At 44.1% G+C, this 17,320-nt stretch overlaps 1 protein-coding gene across 1 annotated transcript in view; it reads left to right on the plus strand.

Annotated features, from left to right (window-relative positions):
* The first annotated feature begins 1,119 nt into the window (after positions 1–1,119).
* The window catches only part of PTCHD4 (patched domain containing 4), an 81,439-nt gene continuing 65,238 nt past the window's right edge, over positions 1,120–17,320 (plus strand). Inside the window, exon 1 of the mRNA XM_085057007.1 lies at positions 1,120–1,772. Coding sequence (XP_084913133.1) covers positions 1,347–1,772 — 426 coding nt within the window. The 5' untranslated portion in view covers positions 1,120–1,346. The remainder of the gene's footprint in view (positions 1,773–17,320) is intronic.

Consider the following 17,320-nt stretch of genomic DNA (forward strand, 5'->3'; position numbering starts at 1 on the left):
CTGTCAGCTCAGCTGGGGCTGACCTGCTGTCCCGAGCAGTCCTGGCTCAAGCTCCCAGAGGAGCAGAGCTTGCTGCCTGGAGAGTTGGTGGGCAGCTCGCCTGCTGCAAATGCATTTCTCTGCTGCTCTCCTTTGGTCCGAAGGAGCTGCAGAATTTTCCTCCTCTTATGTAATGGTCTGCTGGTGTCTTTGCTCGGAAAACCTCTTTTTCAGCTGGAGGGTGTCAGGAGCTGTGTCCTACCTCTCCTGGGTCACTGCTGAGAGAGCAGCTGCCCCAGGGAGATGTGCCAGGGTGTGGGGCAGCAGAAAGGAGCAGCTCCTCTCCCTTCCTTCCCTTGTGTCCAGCATTTCCCGGGGTCACCCCCCTCCTCCTAGGAGCGCGAGGCAGCTCTGAGCGACCCCGGGCAGCAAATGGGGAAAAGGGGAAATTTGGGCTGGGAGCTTCGCTCGGAGCGGTGTGTGCCGTGTGTCCTGTGTCCCCTCCGCCCCCTGAGAGCCACAGCGGGCTGGGGCAGAGCCGAGTGCGGGGGGATGCGGTGGGACCGGGGGTGAGAGCGGAGCGCGGCGGGGGAATGCGGTGGGACAGCGGGATGCGAGCGGAGCGCGGCGAGGAGATGCAGCAGCCGCGGGACCGGGGAATGGAGAGAGGAGTGCGGCGTGGGGATGCTGCAGCCGTGGGACCAGGGGACGAGAGCGGAGCGCGGCTGCTGATGCTGCTGCCGCTGCTGCTGTGGGAGAGAGGATCGCCAAGTCTCCGGGCCGAGCTCTCCCTCCTCCGGCAGCCGGCGGGGATGGGGAGGGGGAGCGAGGGAGGGGCGCGGAGGGGTCGGGGGACGTTAAAATGCAGCATCATCCTCCGGCCCCGCAAATTCCGTGTGTGTGCGTGTGTGAAGGGGCGGAGGGGGGAAAGCGGCAGCGCTGCCCGCACCGCCCGGAGCAGCGGGGCTGCGCGGGGCGCGGAGCGGAGCGGAGAGGGCACTGCGGAGCCGGCAGCGCTCCCGGTGCAACGCCCGAGCCCCGCCGGAGAAAGGGGGGCACCGGGCGGGAGGGGAGGGAGGGGAAGGGGGGCGGCGATGCTGCCTGGCTTGGGGGGAGGGAGGAGAGAGGGGGAAAAAAAAAAAAAGAGAGAAAGAGGGAAAAAAGGCAAGGGCCCCCCCTCCTCCCTCCCCTGCCCGGTCCCTTCCATCCCCGGCACACACACACACGCCCGCACGCACACACACACCCCATTGATCAATATTTGGCTGTCTTGCTGCAACTTGCTGCAGTCTTTTAAAGGAGTAGTAGAGAGAGAGGGAGAGAGAAAGGGAAACTGGCAGGAAGGGGTAAGGAGCTACACATGTCACATGTGCTTTCTAAGACGGCCAGGAGCATCTGCAGGCTGGATCTGGTGGAGGATGCTGCGGCAGGTGATACACAGAGGGCTCCAGTCGTTTTTCTACAAGCTGGGCTTATTCGTGAGCAGGCATCCGGTGTTTTTCCTCACTGTGCCCGCAGTCCTGACCATCATCTTCGGCTTCAGCCTGCTCAACCGCTTCCAGCCTGACACTGACCTGGAGAGCCTGGTAGCCCCCAGCCACAGCCTGGCCAAGATCGAGAGGAGCTTAGCCAGCAGCCTTTTCTCCCTCGATCAATCCAAAAGCCAGCTGTATTCGGACTTGCACACCCCGGGGAGGTATGGCAGGGTGATTCTCCTCTCCAAACCCGGAGGCAATATTTTGCATCAGGCTGATGTGATCCTGCAGATCCACCGAGCCGTGCTGGAAATGAAGGTGAACTACAAAGGCTATAATTATACTTTTTCCCATCTGTGTGTGTTGAGAAATCAGGATAAGAAATGCGTGCTGGATGATATTATTTCAGTGCTAGAGGATCTGAGGCAGGCTGCCCTCTCCAATAAGACAACAGCCAGGGTGCAAGTGAGCTATCCCAACACTAAATTAAAGGTATGCTCTTACTGCATGCTTTTGCCAATTAAAGAGGCAGCACTTCATTTCTTGTCCTAAACAGCAAAAAGAAATATAATCATATAATCTATCTCTCTCTGTGGAAATGTGTGTGATCTGGGCTTTCCTCGTGAAGCAGCTGAATCCAGTGCCTTGCTTTTGTTCTGGGTGAGGAGGGAGGGTGGGGGACTGACTGGACGCTACCGGAGCAGGAGAAGACGGGAACGGAGAAGAGCCTGAGCACCGGGAGACCTTGCAATGCCTTGAAGGTTCAATACGTGGGGGAAAAGGGACAGGAGGTCGGTGGGGGGTTGAGAGCTGCTTTGCACTATCACCTTTTCCAGCTTCACTGCTGTGGTGGGATAATTTGTCTTTAATGTGGCCAGAAAAAGCTTTCCTCAAAGGCACAGTGAGGTCCTGTGTCTCCCTTCCCCTGCCAGTGCTGAAGGAGCAGCAGGAGGTTTGGGCCAGAAGAAATTTCAGGTGTCCTGCCTTCTTTACCTGCATGCAAAAAAGGGGAAGGGAAGTGGGATTTTTTTTTTCCTTGGTGTGAAAATTATTAACTCTGTCGCTGATGGATGGGCTGGAGTTTTGATATGGAAGCCACCAGCTAGAGGCTTCCAACAAAGTTGAAACAAGGTAAAAGGTGAAAGAAGTTTCAGTCCTTCCAATTAAAAGAATAAACAATTTGGCACAAATTATCTCAGGACTATTTCCCTGGCACACAAGCACCCATCTGCTTTCCCTCCCATCTGGAGCAATTCCGCTCACCAGGACCAACCTGCTGTGAGTAAATAAGGTCCAAAGTTTGCAGGTGGCTCATGAAAGAAGTTTTTGTGGATTACAGTATATCTGCATGTTCCCCTGGGCATTGCACCAGAGGCAGGATTTGTTTAACTGACTGTAACAAACTCCCTAGCACACTATTTACTCACGGCTTGGGTCATAGGGAAGAGGATGCACTCCTTCTTGTAAAGCACAGATCTCTGGGGTTATCTGGTCCCCTTTTTCAAAGAGCTCCTCAGGGATAAGAGAGATAGTGCTCTTGCAAGTACCAGCACCAAGATCCTGAGGTTATAATTTGTTTCTTACTGTTCATTTACCAGAACAAAACCCCATAAAGTCAGTCCCTGTTCCGTAATCTGAAGCAGAGACATAAATTGATTTTATTGGTCTTTTTACTTCAGTAAAAGGGCCAGGTGAAATGGCTTGGATTTGGTCCTGTGGCTGTAGATGTTACAGTAATTGCTGTGTGCAGAGTTGTGGCTGCCTGAGTTGAGTGTGTAGAAATGAAAAGGTGTCCTTGCTACTGCTGGAAAGTCCTGAGAGCACAGAGTGCTCAGAAAAACAAGCTATTCTTGATTAAATATCCCTGAACAAATTTTAGCTTCTACTTTGCTGCAAAGGCAATCCCACTACTGCAGATTTAAAGTGTTTCCTTTACATTTTGCTTATTTTAAAAGTTAAGATTAAGGTAATTCAGTGGAGAATAGTGATAATCTGGACTAATAGTGTTATAACCAGCTTTATACAGAAATAGTCACTCTATGCTCTCAGTCCAGGTTAATTTTTTTCTGTAGAGAAACCTGACCTGAGCTTGTCAAAACTAGGATGGGGTCACTTGCGATGTTTTTTTATTAGAAGGTTGCCTACAGCTCCTCCTTTTTCAAAGATAAAAGCAAAGAAAAAGATAATGTGGTCTGGATTAGTTACTTCTTGAATTGGCAGATAATTCATACACAGAGAAAGGTTTTCCCAAAGCATAGATGTCTAACTCTGAGCACTGCCAAACACCAGCCCAGCACCTTCCATCCCCCAAGGAGTTGTTGTGTATCATCTTTTGGGTGAGGGAATAAATGCCCTTAAGTATCTTACTTTAAAGCTGGACAGAGCAGGCAGCTTTCTACCCACTTCCCAGTGAAAGAAGGTAAAGTCACCGAAGTCTGTCACTGCACTTCAGAGACAAGCCAGCTATTGCAACCCATTTCTGTGGATAGGGAGAGTTCCTGCTTTTACTGAGAAAGAGAAACACACTTTGTCACAATTTTCCTTCTTCTTATATGGTAAGGACTCTGTTATGGAGCTGTGGTCAGCCCAGAGCCCGGGCTGGTCTTCAGCGATGGCATGTCTGCAGAGACTCAATTTTTCTGGTCTCTTTGGCTCCAGCTGCTGGGATTAAATTACTCTTTTGTATAAAGTAATTCACTAGTTCATGTCTGTCATCTCTGTTGTCCCATCTACTGAGGATTAGGAAATTGTGGGCAAATATCTCATGCTCTCTTTCAAGCCATGGGCAAAGTCTTGGTTTAATCCAGGCTCCCATGGTGTTTACTGACCTCCCTCTCTTTGCACCTCTGAGCAAAGGCTGTAGAATCCTGGTCTGTGTTTCTTGTTTTGAGGTGTCTTGTGTTTAACCAGAAGTATCTCAGATGCTGCTCCCACTTGGGCACATGAGGTTCTGGATGTTCAGTGAAGGCAAACAACCCCTGTGGCTGTATCTGTGAGGTTTTTTATTTCTTCGTACTTGAGTTGTGACATTAAGGAAAAGTTATGGCTAAAACTCACGGGACTGCAAACAAGAGGGCCAAATCCACCTGCTCCTATTCAGTGTAGGTCAGTGTTCATCGCATTCATTGGTCCATGCCCTTGGGATTCTTCTCAGATAAACTTTCCTGCACCTTTAGGACCCACCAGGATCTTCTAGGTGGCCTCACTTTCCCAAAGGTCACGTTGTTTTGTTAATACTGGTAGGTGTTGCTCTGTCTTGTTCTTTTAATAATGGCCTCAGCTTGAACAAAATTCTTCTAAGAACAATGTGGGGATTTACAAACAGTGAAGGTGCCCCAGATGTGTTTGGTTGGCAGCTGGCATGGGTCAAGTGTCAAACTGCACTGGCCTAGGAACCACAATGACGATGCTGAGCTGTTCTACTCCTGCTCCATCTGGGGGCTGCAAAAATACCTTGTAGTTTTTTATCTCCCTCAAGCCTTGTGAGTAGCTCTCACTTTGTTTCTCTTCTCATCTCCTGATGGAGGGCAAATCGGTTCAAATCTCTCAGGTGAGGCTGGCTGAAGACTGACAGGGGGTGAGCTCTTGGCAGGTCTCCCACGGGAACTTTGTGGGAACCACTCAAGCAGGTTCCAGCAAACTGCTCCAGTTTTGAAGCAGCTGTTATCAGCCAACAAAATCTGATAAAACTGCTTGGCTTTTCCTGAGGAAATCTGGATGTGAAGGATAACTGTTTAGCTGTTACTTGCTGTAGTGTTGGAAGAACTTATAACCCTAAATACTTCTACTTTCACTATGCCTCCGTACGTCAGGAAGTTGATCTTCCCACTCACCAGAGAAGGAGCAGAGACACAGAACCCACATGCAGAGCACAGACTGCAGGGTGGTTCCCAGTGCCTGAGATGGGTTTAAAATCCACTCTGGCAACTCAGGGGTCATTGTAGACTAGTGCAGGTGAACCAGGCTGTAGGAAAATGCTGGCTCCCGTTGCTTTGGGGACACAGTAGCCTGTTCACTGCAGTCTGCAGCCCAGCCAGAGAGTGACTTGCCCAAGGTCATGCAGATAGACTGTGACAGAGCAGCAAAACAAAGCTGGATGTATGAAATCTTGATGAAGACTTTTTAGATACTTCCTGAAGAAACATTGTTCATGCTTTCCTCAGTCCAGGACATAAAAATGGTGTTCCTGTGCTTGGGGTCTGGACTGTGCCCTAACTTGCACAGACTGGGCAAATCCACACTGAGCACTCACCATCAGCCATCAAACTGTTAAATCTCAAGTTTTGGCAAATATCAGCTTTGTTTCTGTTAGTTAAGACTTCCAGAACAGTGACTGGGCATGACCTGGGAGACAGCATGGGAGAGAGTCCACTCCTGGTTGGTAAATCTACTCTATCCCTCTGATAACAGTGCTTAGTGTTCTTAGAAGTGGACATTGTGCCCCTGCCTCCAGGGCCAGAATGTGGTCTGAGACACAGTTTATTTGTTAGTATAAACAGAATTATTGAGCATGTGAGGATTACTTCTTGTGTACCATCAAATATGAGGGAAGAGATTGCTTTTTGACCCTGTTTTGCCTATAACCACAAAAAATTTGCTGTCCTATTCCAGAAAAAAAATCCAACAAAAATAATGATTTTTTTTTCTGAACACAGTCCTTATCTGGAAGGTGGGTGGGGGGAAGCATAAAAATATTTTTCAGGTATTTCATCTTTACTGTTTCTTTTCATGTTTATTTGCTAGTTTGTCTGAGAAAGAATAATAACTGAGAATATGCCTGTCTGAGATCAAAATAAATATGACAACTGCTGGTTTAAAGGAACCTTTGTCAGCAGATTGGTTTCTGTAATACTGCCTTCAATTAATTAAGTATCAGTCATTTATGAGCACTAGGCAAAATAGCAGCCAATAAACCAGAAATCTCTATTACCACATTTGTGATAAACACATCAGCTGGATATTGAATCTTCTCTCGCTTAAGCAGAAACGTTACTTGCATTCGTTTAACATCTTGAAACCTCTAATTGCAGTTTTGCTACTGGCCAGATTCTCAATTTTTCTCACATTAACAGCTGTACTATTAAATGAGTCTTGCTCCATTTACATTTGTGAAGTCTTTCTGGCTGCTCTAAGATAAATCCCTCCTTGAATGTCCCTGAGGCATGGACCACCTCCATGGGACAGGGAAGATATGAAACCAGAGCCCACCTGCAGCACAGTAGGCATCTAAGCACCAATAATATCCACAAACTGATTATCCCTTCAGTAAAACCAGTTAAAGTGTAAGATTGCCCTGACTCCAATGAGCACATGCTGCCTTGGAGGCAGTGTGGCTCTGCACCCATTTGTGATACCACCCATCCCAATCCAAGCATGGGGCTCAGGATCTTGTGAAGCTCTGTGGCTGGAAAAATCTACCAAGTCAAAGCAAAATAATAAAACATGTGCAGGGAGAAGATCAGAAGAGGGAGGCTGGAGGCTGCAGATAGTTTTCATCTCAGCCTCTCAGATGCAGACAGGACTGGGGAGGCTGAGCTTGGAATAGCTGCTCAGTAGCATGAAAGCAAGTGGAAAATGTTTGAAGCCTAGTAGCATCTTCTGGCTCACAGACTGGGAAACTAATTGGGGAAAAAAAGACCCTTTTACACTTCCAACTGTGTTTCCATACATTGAGCAGCACTGAGTAGGGCTCCTCACCCTCCTCACCTGGATGGGCTGGTGGAGCTGTGCCCTGTTGGGAGATGTCTCTGCAGATATCAGCTCTTGAGGATGCAATCAGGCAGCCTGTCTGCTCAGCATAGGCAAGAAATCAAGTGTTTCCTTGCATTTTTGAGAGAATTCTCCACTTCTTCCTTTGCTTAGTGTATTAGGAAAGGTGTCAACCTTGGCTCTGATAGATGAGGTTTTAAGATAACTCTGTTTTGTAAAAGCAAGGCCAGACTATGAGCCCTGACTGCACCAGAGACACGAAACTGGATTGACCTGCACCAGGATAAGCTATTCCAACACAAACAAATGGCAGAAAGGCAGCAGAGACCTATCAAAGCCATCATGAGTGTTTGGGAGGTCTTTTTGCCTTGCTGTTCTTCAGTTTGGAACTTGATTTTCCTTGTCAATGTCTGAGGGACACTCCACCTTCAGCTGACCACGGGGGCAGACAACAAGTTCCTTGGGTGTGGAGCTCATTCCTTCCCATCCAGCAGCTGAGAGCAGTGGCCATATAGAAGACTGCAAAGAAAATATTCTCCAGTGACCTTTTGGATGACCTTGGTCATCTTCTTTGTGCCTTCCCCTCCCAGCTACTCCACTTTTTAGTTTTGTCAGCACTTGCAGGGGGACATGGCCTTTTGTGCAGTGCCAGGCCTTGATGTGAATAATAATAAAGAAGCAATTGGAAGGTTGTTTGGGAGGAGAGAAGAGAAAGATGCAATTTCAAACCCCTTCAGTTAGTAACAATGGCTCATACCTGTGGACCTGGGATGGATGTCATCTGCTTGCCAAAGGTAGGAAGCTCAGTAGAACTTTGCCATCTTCCTAAAAAAGATAATCCTGTGTGGACATAAAAAAAGTATTTATTTCCTTTACTAAATATTTGGTTAATGCTTGCCAATGTTTTACACTGACATGGTATCTTCTTATAACAGCCATCCTTATGTTCTTCCAAAATGTCTTTGTAGTCCCTCCCTGTACTGGCTGTGTTAGCTGTTGGAGGGCTTTGAACTTCTCTCTTTAGTTTGATAACAGATGGGTATTCTTGGTATCTGTAACAAGAATTAAAACAAATTCAGATACAATCATGCTAGCAAGGCAGGGGAACAAAATTTATTAGAAGATGTGACATATTGCCAGAGAAAGATATTTTTGAGGAGAGGAGAGGAGAGGAGAGGAGAGGAGAGGAGAGGAGAGGAGAGGAGAGGAGAGGTCCTTGTACATATTCCATGGTAGAAGTGAGAGGGACTTCATAAGGACAAAATTAGATTAATAAATAAGGCAAAAAAAGGTTCTTAAATTATTTAGCATCCTTTATGCGTATGTGGGTAAGCAATGATGTAGGTAAGGCTGTGCTAAGCATTTGGAAAATTGTAATCTAAGAGCAAAACCTGTATTAAACCTCTTCAGACATTGAGATAAAAGACCTCTATACACTTTGTGCAGTGGTTGTTACAGAAGTCACAGTGAAAAAACCTGCTGACTGGTTTTCCAGGAGAAGTGAATTGAGCTGGGGAAACCGTGATCTTGCATTTCTACTGAAAGCTTTTAATTTATGCAGGGCCCACATCCACTGCCCCTTCCTAGTGCAAACAGTGACACGTGGCTGGGACTTGAGCTGTAAAACAGCTTTAAATACAAATGAAAGTCTTCAATAAAGTAGGAAAGCAGGTGCTGTGTGTGATGGAAAGGAGAGGGGAAGACAACAAGAGGCAAAGGAGCAAGCTATAAAGCCTTTTACACCTCTTTTTCTCACTCTATTAGTCCTGTTCTGTTTTCCTACCTAGCAAGGTGCAAGATGCTCATGTGGAGAATAGACAGCAAAGAAAGTTCTTGGAAGTGAGGCTGTGAAACATCCTACAAAGGGAGAGAGCAGTGACCGAGCCCCTGAGCATTGCAGAGACGATCTCATGCAGTGGCACATGGCACTGCCCTAGCCCTGGACTCACAGGGTGAGAATGAGCCTCCCTCTTACCCTGGTCAGGCCATTTGGGAGCAGGAGCTTAAGGTGAAATGATGGAAATCTTTGATGACACTAGCAAGCACGACCTGGTGGCAGCAGGAAGATTTCCAGCTAAAAAGAATTAGGGTGGAATCGTCTCAAAGGCAAACTAGCAATCTTTTTTTTTTTTTGGTGTCAGCTCTGGTATGAAATTTTGCTTTAGTTTTTTTCTTTCCCTTAGCACCACTTCCACACTGGTAGGCAATTCCTACACAACAGCATTTCTGCATGCCCAGCAGCAGCTCTGCTAGACACCAGACAGCCCTCACAGCTGTGAGTTGGCCAGATCAGCTTTTATCCCTGGTTTTATGTTTTGCCACCAAACACAGCCTCCTCCAGTCCACTCTTGCCAGTAAACTGGCATCACAGCCAGGGAACTTCTGGGTGATCATGAGTTGTGAGACTGGCATGTCTCTTGCTGGCTAATTTGCAGAAAGTTTTGGTCTCATAGTGGTCTATAGCTAAAAAAATTGGCACTACATGTGTGTAATGTTTCCTGAGTACATATGATGGCAAATATTTTGGTGTCTTGCAGAAAAACTTTTCTCTAAAAATACTGATTACACAAACCCTGAAGCCTGCTTGTCTGTGCTGAGGGCATCTGAGGAGGTAAAGGGCACTCCTGCCTTCCTGTCCCACACCTTTGAAGGCAACACACACCACTCAGACTCTTAGTGCAATGCAGCCTAAGCAAGGGTGTGCCAGCGGGATTAAAGATCCATCTCCTAATGGGTCAGTCTGCCACAGTTATTCCCTTTTGCTAATGGTGGGAGACCTGGGAGGTGCCATTAAATCCTTCCACAGGGAGCCTAAACACTGACATGTATCCTCTCACAATGTGTCAGGACAAACATCACCTACAGGGCTGGTTTGGGGGCATCTAAACCTCGTGCCCAAGTTTGGCACCGAAACAAGACAGAAAAGCTGCCCTCGTGTAAGACAGGGTCTTGCTTTCCTTACACCTTGTGTGATTGTTTCCACCAACATTACACAAGTGTTGCCAGGCTGACAGGCAGGTGTTATTCTTACCACACACAAGCTGCACTTTTGCACATGTGCCAACAGCTTCCTAAAGGCTGCTACAATTCAGCGGTGGCCATTGAGTAGTTTGCTGCTTCTGATCTAAATCCTGCATTCCTGGACTAAATCATGCATGACCTGGTGCTGCAAGACGAGCTGGCCCAGAAATTTTCAGCTGAATCTTTTTTTTATCTGAAGTTACAGTACTCTTGAAACCGAAAGCATTTGTGAAGCATTTTCTACCCTGCTCCCAATTCCATTTTGGAGGATGGAAGGAGAAAGGCATATTCCCACAGTTTCATTCTGATATGCCCCTAACAATTTTTAATTTTTTTTTGGTATTAAAATGGTTCTTTCTGGGTACTCTTTCAAAATTATTCCAAAAAATATTTTTCTCTCACAGTATACTTTAGATTCAAAAATAAAGGAGGAAAAAAACAAAGTCACGTTAAGAGGAAATGTTTTCCCACATCCAAACTTTAGGGAAGAAAAATTGCAGAAAAATAGTCACCCAGCTAGCTGAGGGGACAGCCCAGTCCCCCTGTACACAAATGTACTCCCCAGGAAGATGCTCTGACTCTTGCTAATGCAGTTCTACACCAGAGACCAAGGCACTGTATTGATGGGACAAGTGATCCTGGCTTCCAGTTTTCCAAGCCAGTTTAGTTTATAAAAAATTGTGCGCCTCATTAAGAAGAAAGATGTTGTTAGCAGTATTTCATCATGCAATTCCATCTCTTTGACAGAATGTGTGACTTAAATATAAATCACCTTTTTCCTAATCATTTTCCAGGATGATTTCTTAGTGCAGATTTTAATACATTAACCAAATACATTAACAAATTCAGTGCCGAGTAAATGCAACATGGAAATATTCATGTGCATTTTTTCCTTAAAATTCAATTCAGTTTGTTCATGTTCTTGACTCCTTGAGTGAGGTTTTGTTCACAGATAAACACAAAACATCCCCCAAAAAGGATTTCACCATGTAGACTTTTGCATCCTGAAGACAAACCCACTTCTCTTCAAGAGTGGTTGGATATGTAGTAATAAATATTCTAACAGTGGTGTTTCTTTGTTAACTAGCCTTTAATTTTCCTGTCCATAACTGATTTCCCATCTGCTTATCGAAAACACTGGTCACCCACTTGGTGCACAACACATTTGTCCTTGTAAATGGCATAGAAATTTGGGACACCAGCAGAGAAATGTGAACATTTCTGAAGATTTACAAATGTCTCTCCACTTCTTTCTTTCCCTAGGCTTCAAGATTAGTACAAGCATTAGGCTTTAGGTATATACCCTAAAATAAATTTCACAAGCTTGACAAGCTTAAGAGCTCCCCTGCTCTCATAAAGCATTTGATGTTTTGGTTTGGGGAATTCAATTTGAAAGAAAAGGGTGACTTTTTTTTGGTTTGGCTTTTTTTTTATTCCTAAAAGAATACATCTTGTATCCTTACAACTTTTACAAATTTTCTTACCTCAAGTATCAGATTTTGGAAGTGGGAGAAAGAAGACATCCATCCTTGAAGGGAAATTTGTCTTACATAAATGCCAAATGCTGTAATTGCATATGATCCATGGTCTTTTCATCACAATATTCACCTCAAAAGGCAAGTTAAAACAGGTCATTTGTCACTACTTAACAGATCTGAACAAAGCTCCTTTAGGAACTATTCTGATACTTTCGTTGTGGAAAATCCAATCACATCCTGAAGTAGCAAAAATAACAAAGAAAAATAAGGCAGAATGGGATGTATTTTCATTTCCTTTAGAACAGCTGAAAAAATGTAACCAGGATAGGGAATAGCCCAGGATGAAGAGCAAAAAACCCAGATTCCCTCCTAAATAATTTGAATTGGCTTTTCCCACAGCCTCTTCAGTGAGGATACAGTGGACAGAAAGGACATTTCAGATGTTGTTTGGTAAAGGAGCAGTTTGAGATGTGGAATGGTGGTTTTGGTGCAGGGCTATGCATTCAAGAATTCATATTCTGCTGTGACTTCTCCTTTATATTGATTTTTCCCATCATAAAGGAGGGCTGTGGTGCTGCTGGAGAAATTCAAAGAGCTGTTGAAGTTTTATGAGCCTCTTCCGTGTAACATCAAGAGGTCAAAGACATAAAAGGTTTATAAGGTCAGTCTAACACATTCCCTGGCCTGTGCAGGATTATGAGGAAACCCTAATAGAGAAATTAATTCGGATTGGCTTGGATGGGAAATCAGTCATGTGGGTTGGAAACTGGCTGAAAGACTGTAAACGAGGAATCATGATAAATGATAATGTAACAAGTTTATGGAAGGTATCTTGCAGGGTATCTGGAGAATTTGTGTTAGGTCTGGTCTCATCTAACATCTCTATTAATTATCAGGAAATGGAATTGAATTGCACAGGAGTGAAGTTCAATGATAATATTAAGCAAGGAGGACATGTCAGCAGCAGCTGAGTCACAGAATTTACACAGACAGATCCAGAGCAGTTACAAAGCTGAGCAGAAAATATTACCATTTTCTGAAGTGCTTGTTTGCATTCTGGTGCCCAAAGGGCAATGTAGGGTCCTCCCTTGGTACTGATTCCTGTTAGCTGAGTTCTGCAAATCTCAAAGAGAAGGTGCAGCACTTAAATGACATGTTTAAGGTCAAAGACAAAGTTGATGTTGGAGTTTTGCAGCCCCCAGAGAAAGGACACTTACATTTACTTCTGCCTCTGACACTGCTTTGCAAGTACAGACATTTCAGTACTCGATGTTCTACTTCCTCCTTCACCTTCTTGCAGATCAAACTCAGCAGGACACAAAGAGCTCCCTGTGAAGAGTTTGAACAGTGCTTTGGAGGCTGTAGAGGATGTGTTAAATTTTCAGGGAAGCCTTGATAGAATGTTGATTTTCTTTGGTTCTTTTGTTATCTTTCTAGAACGAAACAAGTCTTCTTCTGGTGTTTTATGCTGACTGTGGATTTTTGATGGATGATTTGATTTGGATTTGGATGATTTCTGAAAGTCCTTTTGCCATGTGATGCATTTTTTGATTGTTCCCCAGCACTTCAAATTTGAATATCCTCATACCCCTAATGTCATAAATTGGCTCCATTTTGTCCCTGTTGAATTCTGTCATTTCTTAATTGTATTCTGGTTGTGCCAGGGGAAAATTATGTCAGAAGACAGTCCTAAAACTTAGCTGAACAGGATAGTTATGAAATATTCAGCTGGATCATTCCTACTATTTCTTTTCCAGCTTGAACATGATTGCAGACCAAGTATCTAGGAAATGGCTGGTGATGTTTGTGAAAAGAACAGTGGAGTCAGACCGTTTCTTCTCCTCTTTTTGAGCACAATGTCAGGGCCTTTGCTGCAGTGGATGGGACCTGGTCTTGTCTTCAGAGCTGGGCTGTTACCCTGCCACTGGGTCTGTGATGGAGCAATTTGTGGATGCTCATGCAGCATGTTAAAATAGGCACACTCATCCCAGAGATGGGATCTGTTTCCTCTAATTTGAGCCCTTTTCTATGGAGCATCTCATCTAAAGTGGTCCCAATGGGCAGTCAGAGGATAGAAGGGTGAACCTCTAGAAGCAATGCATTTCAGTTTCTCTAAACATCTACATTAGAACAGGAGAAACTCACCATTCAGAGACATCATGGACCAGAGAAATATTCATATTATGCATTAACCTTTCAGATGGCTAAAATTAGGTGAGTTGAATGCCACTATACATTTATTTCAAATCACCAAAAAAAAAAGTTCTATGAAATTTCTGTAAGCATGGGGATATGCTAAATCTAGAGATCTTTATTGAAAAGGCTCATGTCAGTGAAGTGTTTCCAAAAATCCTAGGGAATAATCTGCATTTGCACTGACATGAGAAAAAACTTCCCAGAATAATTCCATGGGGAAAATCTAGGCTCCTACTGAAGTCCATTGCAACTTTTTCTCACCCAAAATCCCTGACAGTGCTTTGAAAAACTCTTTTTGGAAATTATTATTAGACAGTTGCAAAAGAACTAAAATACATTAATCTGAATAAAGAATTAGCTCCCACTGAAGGAACTGGAATTAAATGCCATCCTCTTCCAAAATAGATTGCCAGATATTGGCAGTTTATTGCAGCAGGGAGACAGATATTTTGCAGAGTGCTCAGAAGACAAATGCTGAAATTCCATCATCTGGAAGTGCTTTACCATCTGATTACTCTTTGGCTTAGATTTAGAATTTTTCCCTAAATATTTGCTTGAAATCCAAAGGTGGCTAGATACCACAAGGTCCCACCATCTGCAGCATTTTTGTTTTAAAACGAAAAAGTCCAGTCCTTCTTGTTCTGCCAGAACCAAAACCTTTCCAAATAGACTATACTAATATAAATTGAAAAATCACTTTGCACAGCAGGTGATTTTGAAAAGCCTTTTTTTTGTTTTTTAGCATCTATTGCATTAAAGTAATTGTAAAATGTATATTTGAGAAGAAAAGCTTTGATGTCTTGCAGGGAAACATCTGAAATAAGTTGAAAATATGATTGTTAATAGTATTATTCTTTACAGTGAATATTCTGCATTTCTCCAGAAGTGTTTATATGCAGTAATTAAATATTCACCTTGGAATCTTGAGCTCATTCTTAACAGCAGAACTACATTAATGTATACATCTAAGCACACAGATAACCTAAGTTCAAGCATTTTATGAAGGTACCTAAATAAGCCTTTGGGGCATTGTAGGCTTTAGGAGGACTAAAATCCCTAAGAATGAGATTCAGTCCATTTAAGATCAAAATTGCCCTCCAGAGATGCCCTATTTTCCTCTTTTCCTGGAGCAGGCAGTGCAGTAGTCCTGACATTTTCACAGTAGTCCTGACATTTCCAACCTGATGCCTTGGTTAGGCAGCCTGACTCAGGACCTTAGAGCCTAAATTCTGACTTCTCATGTTTTGAGCTTTGTTCTGGCTGAAGAGGCACATCCAAATCAGAAACTCTCCTTGCAGATAATAGGGGTTGTGTACCCAGAGTAAGGACAAATACTCAACTGTGAAATGCAGTCACCTTGAGGATGGAGCCATTCAGGTGTGGCACAGCTGAAATCACCACCAGGCCAGTGGGTTTGAGCAAAGAAATTAAAGAAACCTTCTTCCAGATGGCAGCAAGGAGGGGATGAAGGGATTAAATATTTTGTTTTTCTTTTTTTCCCTGTATTCTTCCTGTCCATTTGCATAAACCTAGATTATTTCTCCAATCCATTTCACCACTCACCACATGAGCAGCTGCTCCCAAGCTTGGCAGGGAGAAGATGCAGGCTTAGGACAGAGAGGGAAGGGACTTCTCCTTTGGCAGCATCACCAGTTCACACTGTGAAATACAGAGATTAAAGGAAGTCAAGCACCAGAACAGGAAGATTTGTGGAGCATAGGCAGCTTCTCCAGCTGTGTGTTTGCACAGCACCTTGCACAACAGGGTCCTGGGCCATGCCAGAACCTCACTGGTGACCAGTGATTATGGTCTGAGCTGAGACCTCAGCATTTGCTGGACTTTGTTTGTGTCCTCCCAGTCCTCCATAGAACAGAGGCTGCATTAAGATAACTTTCCAGGCATGCAGAGCTTGTTCAGTGGCAGTCCCTGCAATCTCTAGGTGAAGGGTTTTTATGGTTGTCTCACACTGCTGTTTAACACTTGTTTATTAGTGCAGTGTGCCCTGTGCTGAGACAGTGCAAGACACCTTCTCCCACAGAGTATGACTGAAAAAATACAGAAATCCAACCCTCATAGTGTCAGTGAACTTCCAGAGTAAGAGTCCTCCAGGGATGAGAGGCAATGGGTAACCCAAAGTGGAGAATCATAGATTAATTTATGTTGGAAAGATCATTGAGTCCAGCAATTAACCCAATACTGGAAAGTCCACCATTAAACCATGTCCCCATCGACATGTTTTTGGACAATTCCAGATGATGCCATGGGCTTTGCTTTTTTTAACTGGGATAAGAATTAAAGAAGACCTGTTAGAGGATCACACATGACAACACATTCATCTCTGTGGGCTACTAAGAACATAATATTTTACCATGAAGGGCACACATTACAAGGTGATCTTGAGACAGAATTTGCAAATATAAAAGCTACCTGCTGATGTTCATATGTGGGAGTCAAAAATCTCTTTGAATGTACTGAATTTGAAAGTACCCTGGGTGGGAGTCAGCAGAAGCCCAGCTCCAGTTAGATTTTAATGCATAAACACAGGCCTACTTAAATGCCTCATTCCCATTTCCCCTTCCCAGATTCTTGTCCAGCACCATGAAAAGAAAAAAGAAAATTAAAAAAAAGAAAACGTCTGAAACCAGACATTTTTTTGGCTCTCTCTAGCTAACAAATGGCCAAACTCATTAAAAAACAGTGTGTGCTGGAGAGAAGGGAGGGATGCTTCACGGTAGAGAAATTGCTTCACAATGCCAAATTTGAGAATAATAAAAAAGAGGGAAAACTGATTAATTATCTCTTAGAAAAGAGGAATTTTCAACTCGACATTTTAAGTGTCCTCAACTGTATCTTCTTTGTGCAGTGCCTTGTTACACCTTACTGAGCATTGTGAGAGTAGAAGCTCCTGCTAGGATTTGGATAAGAGCACAACAGCATCTTGTATTCAAAGGCCGGTCTTAGCTAATTCAGTTTAGTTGTAAATTAACCTCAAAACCATTCTAGCCCCAAAATCTTGCCACATCACACTTGGCTCTGTCTGATTCTCAGTTACTTCTTTTCTTCTGACTTTTGATAGAACATTTTTGCAGTGCTTCAGTACTTTGGCTGCTGGTCCTCAGAGAAAACGGGATGAGCAGAGACAGATAAAATTAAAGAGAGGTTTGCCAACATAAAACATAATTTAAAAAGAAAAAAACACCCTTTTCTGTGTCATTATTGATACTTCAGATTGTAAGAGCTTAAATGATTCCTGTGGATATGCTTTGCTGTTCAATTTTTATTCTCTGCTGCTTGTTTTTTAACATTTCCTTTAAATGAAGTAATAAAACCAGGCAAATCCAATCCCTTCTGCTTTCTGGCAGGTTTTCTCCCTATTTCTTCTGTGTATTGGACTTCAAGTGGTGTAGCGAAAGCAATTAGAAGAGGCACACTGTGGATGCTCTTGGAGCAAAAGGGCCCACA

The sequence above is a fragment of the Lichenostomus cassidix genome, chromosome 3, assembly GCF_008360975.1.
Source record: "Lichenostomus cassidix isolate B80296 chromosome 3, HeHo_3.0, whole genome shotgun sequence".
Taxonomy (NCBI): Eukaryota; Metazoa; Chordata; class Aves; order Passeriformes; family Meliphagidae; genus Lichenostomus; species Lichenostomus cassidix.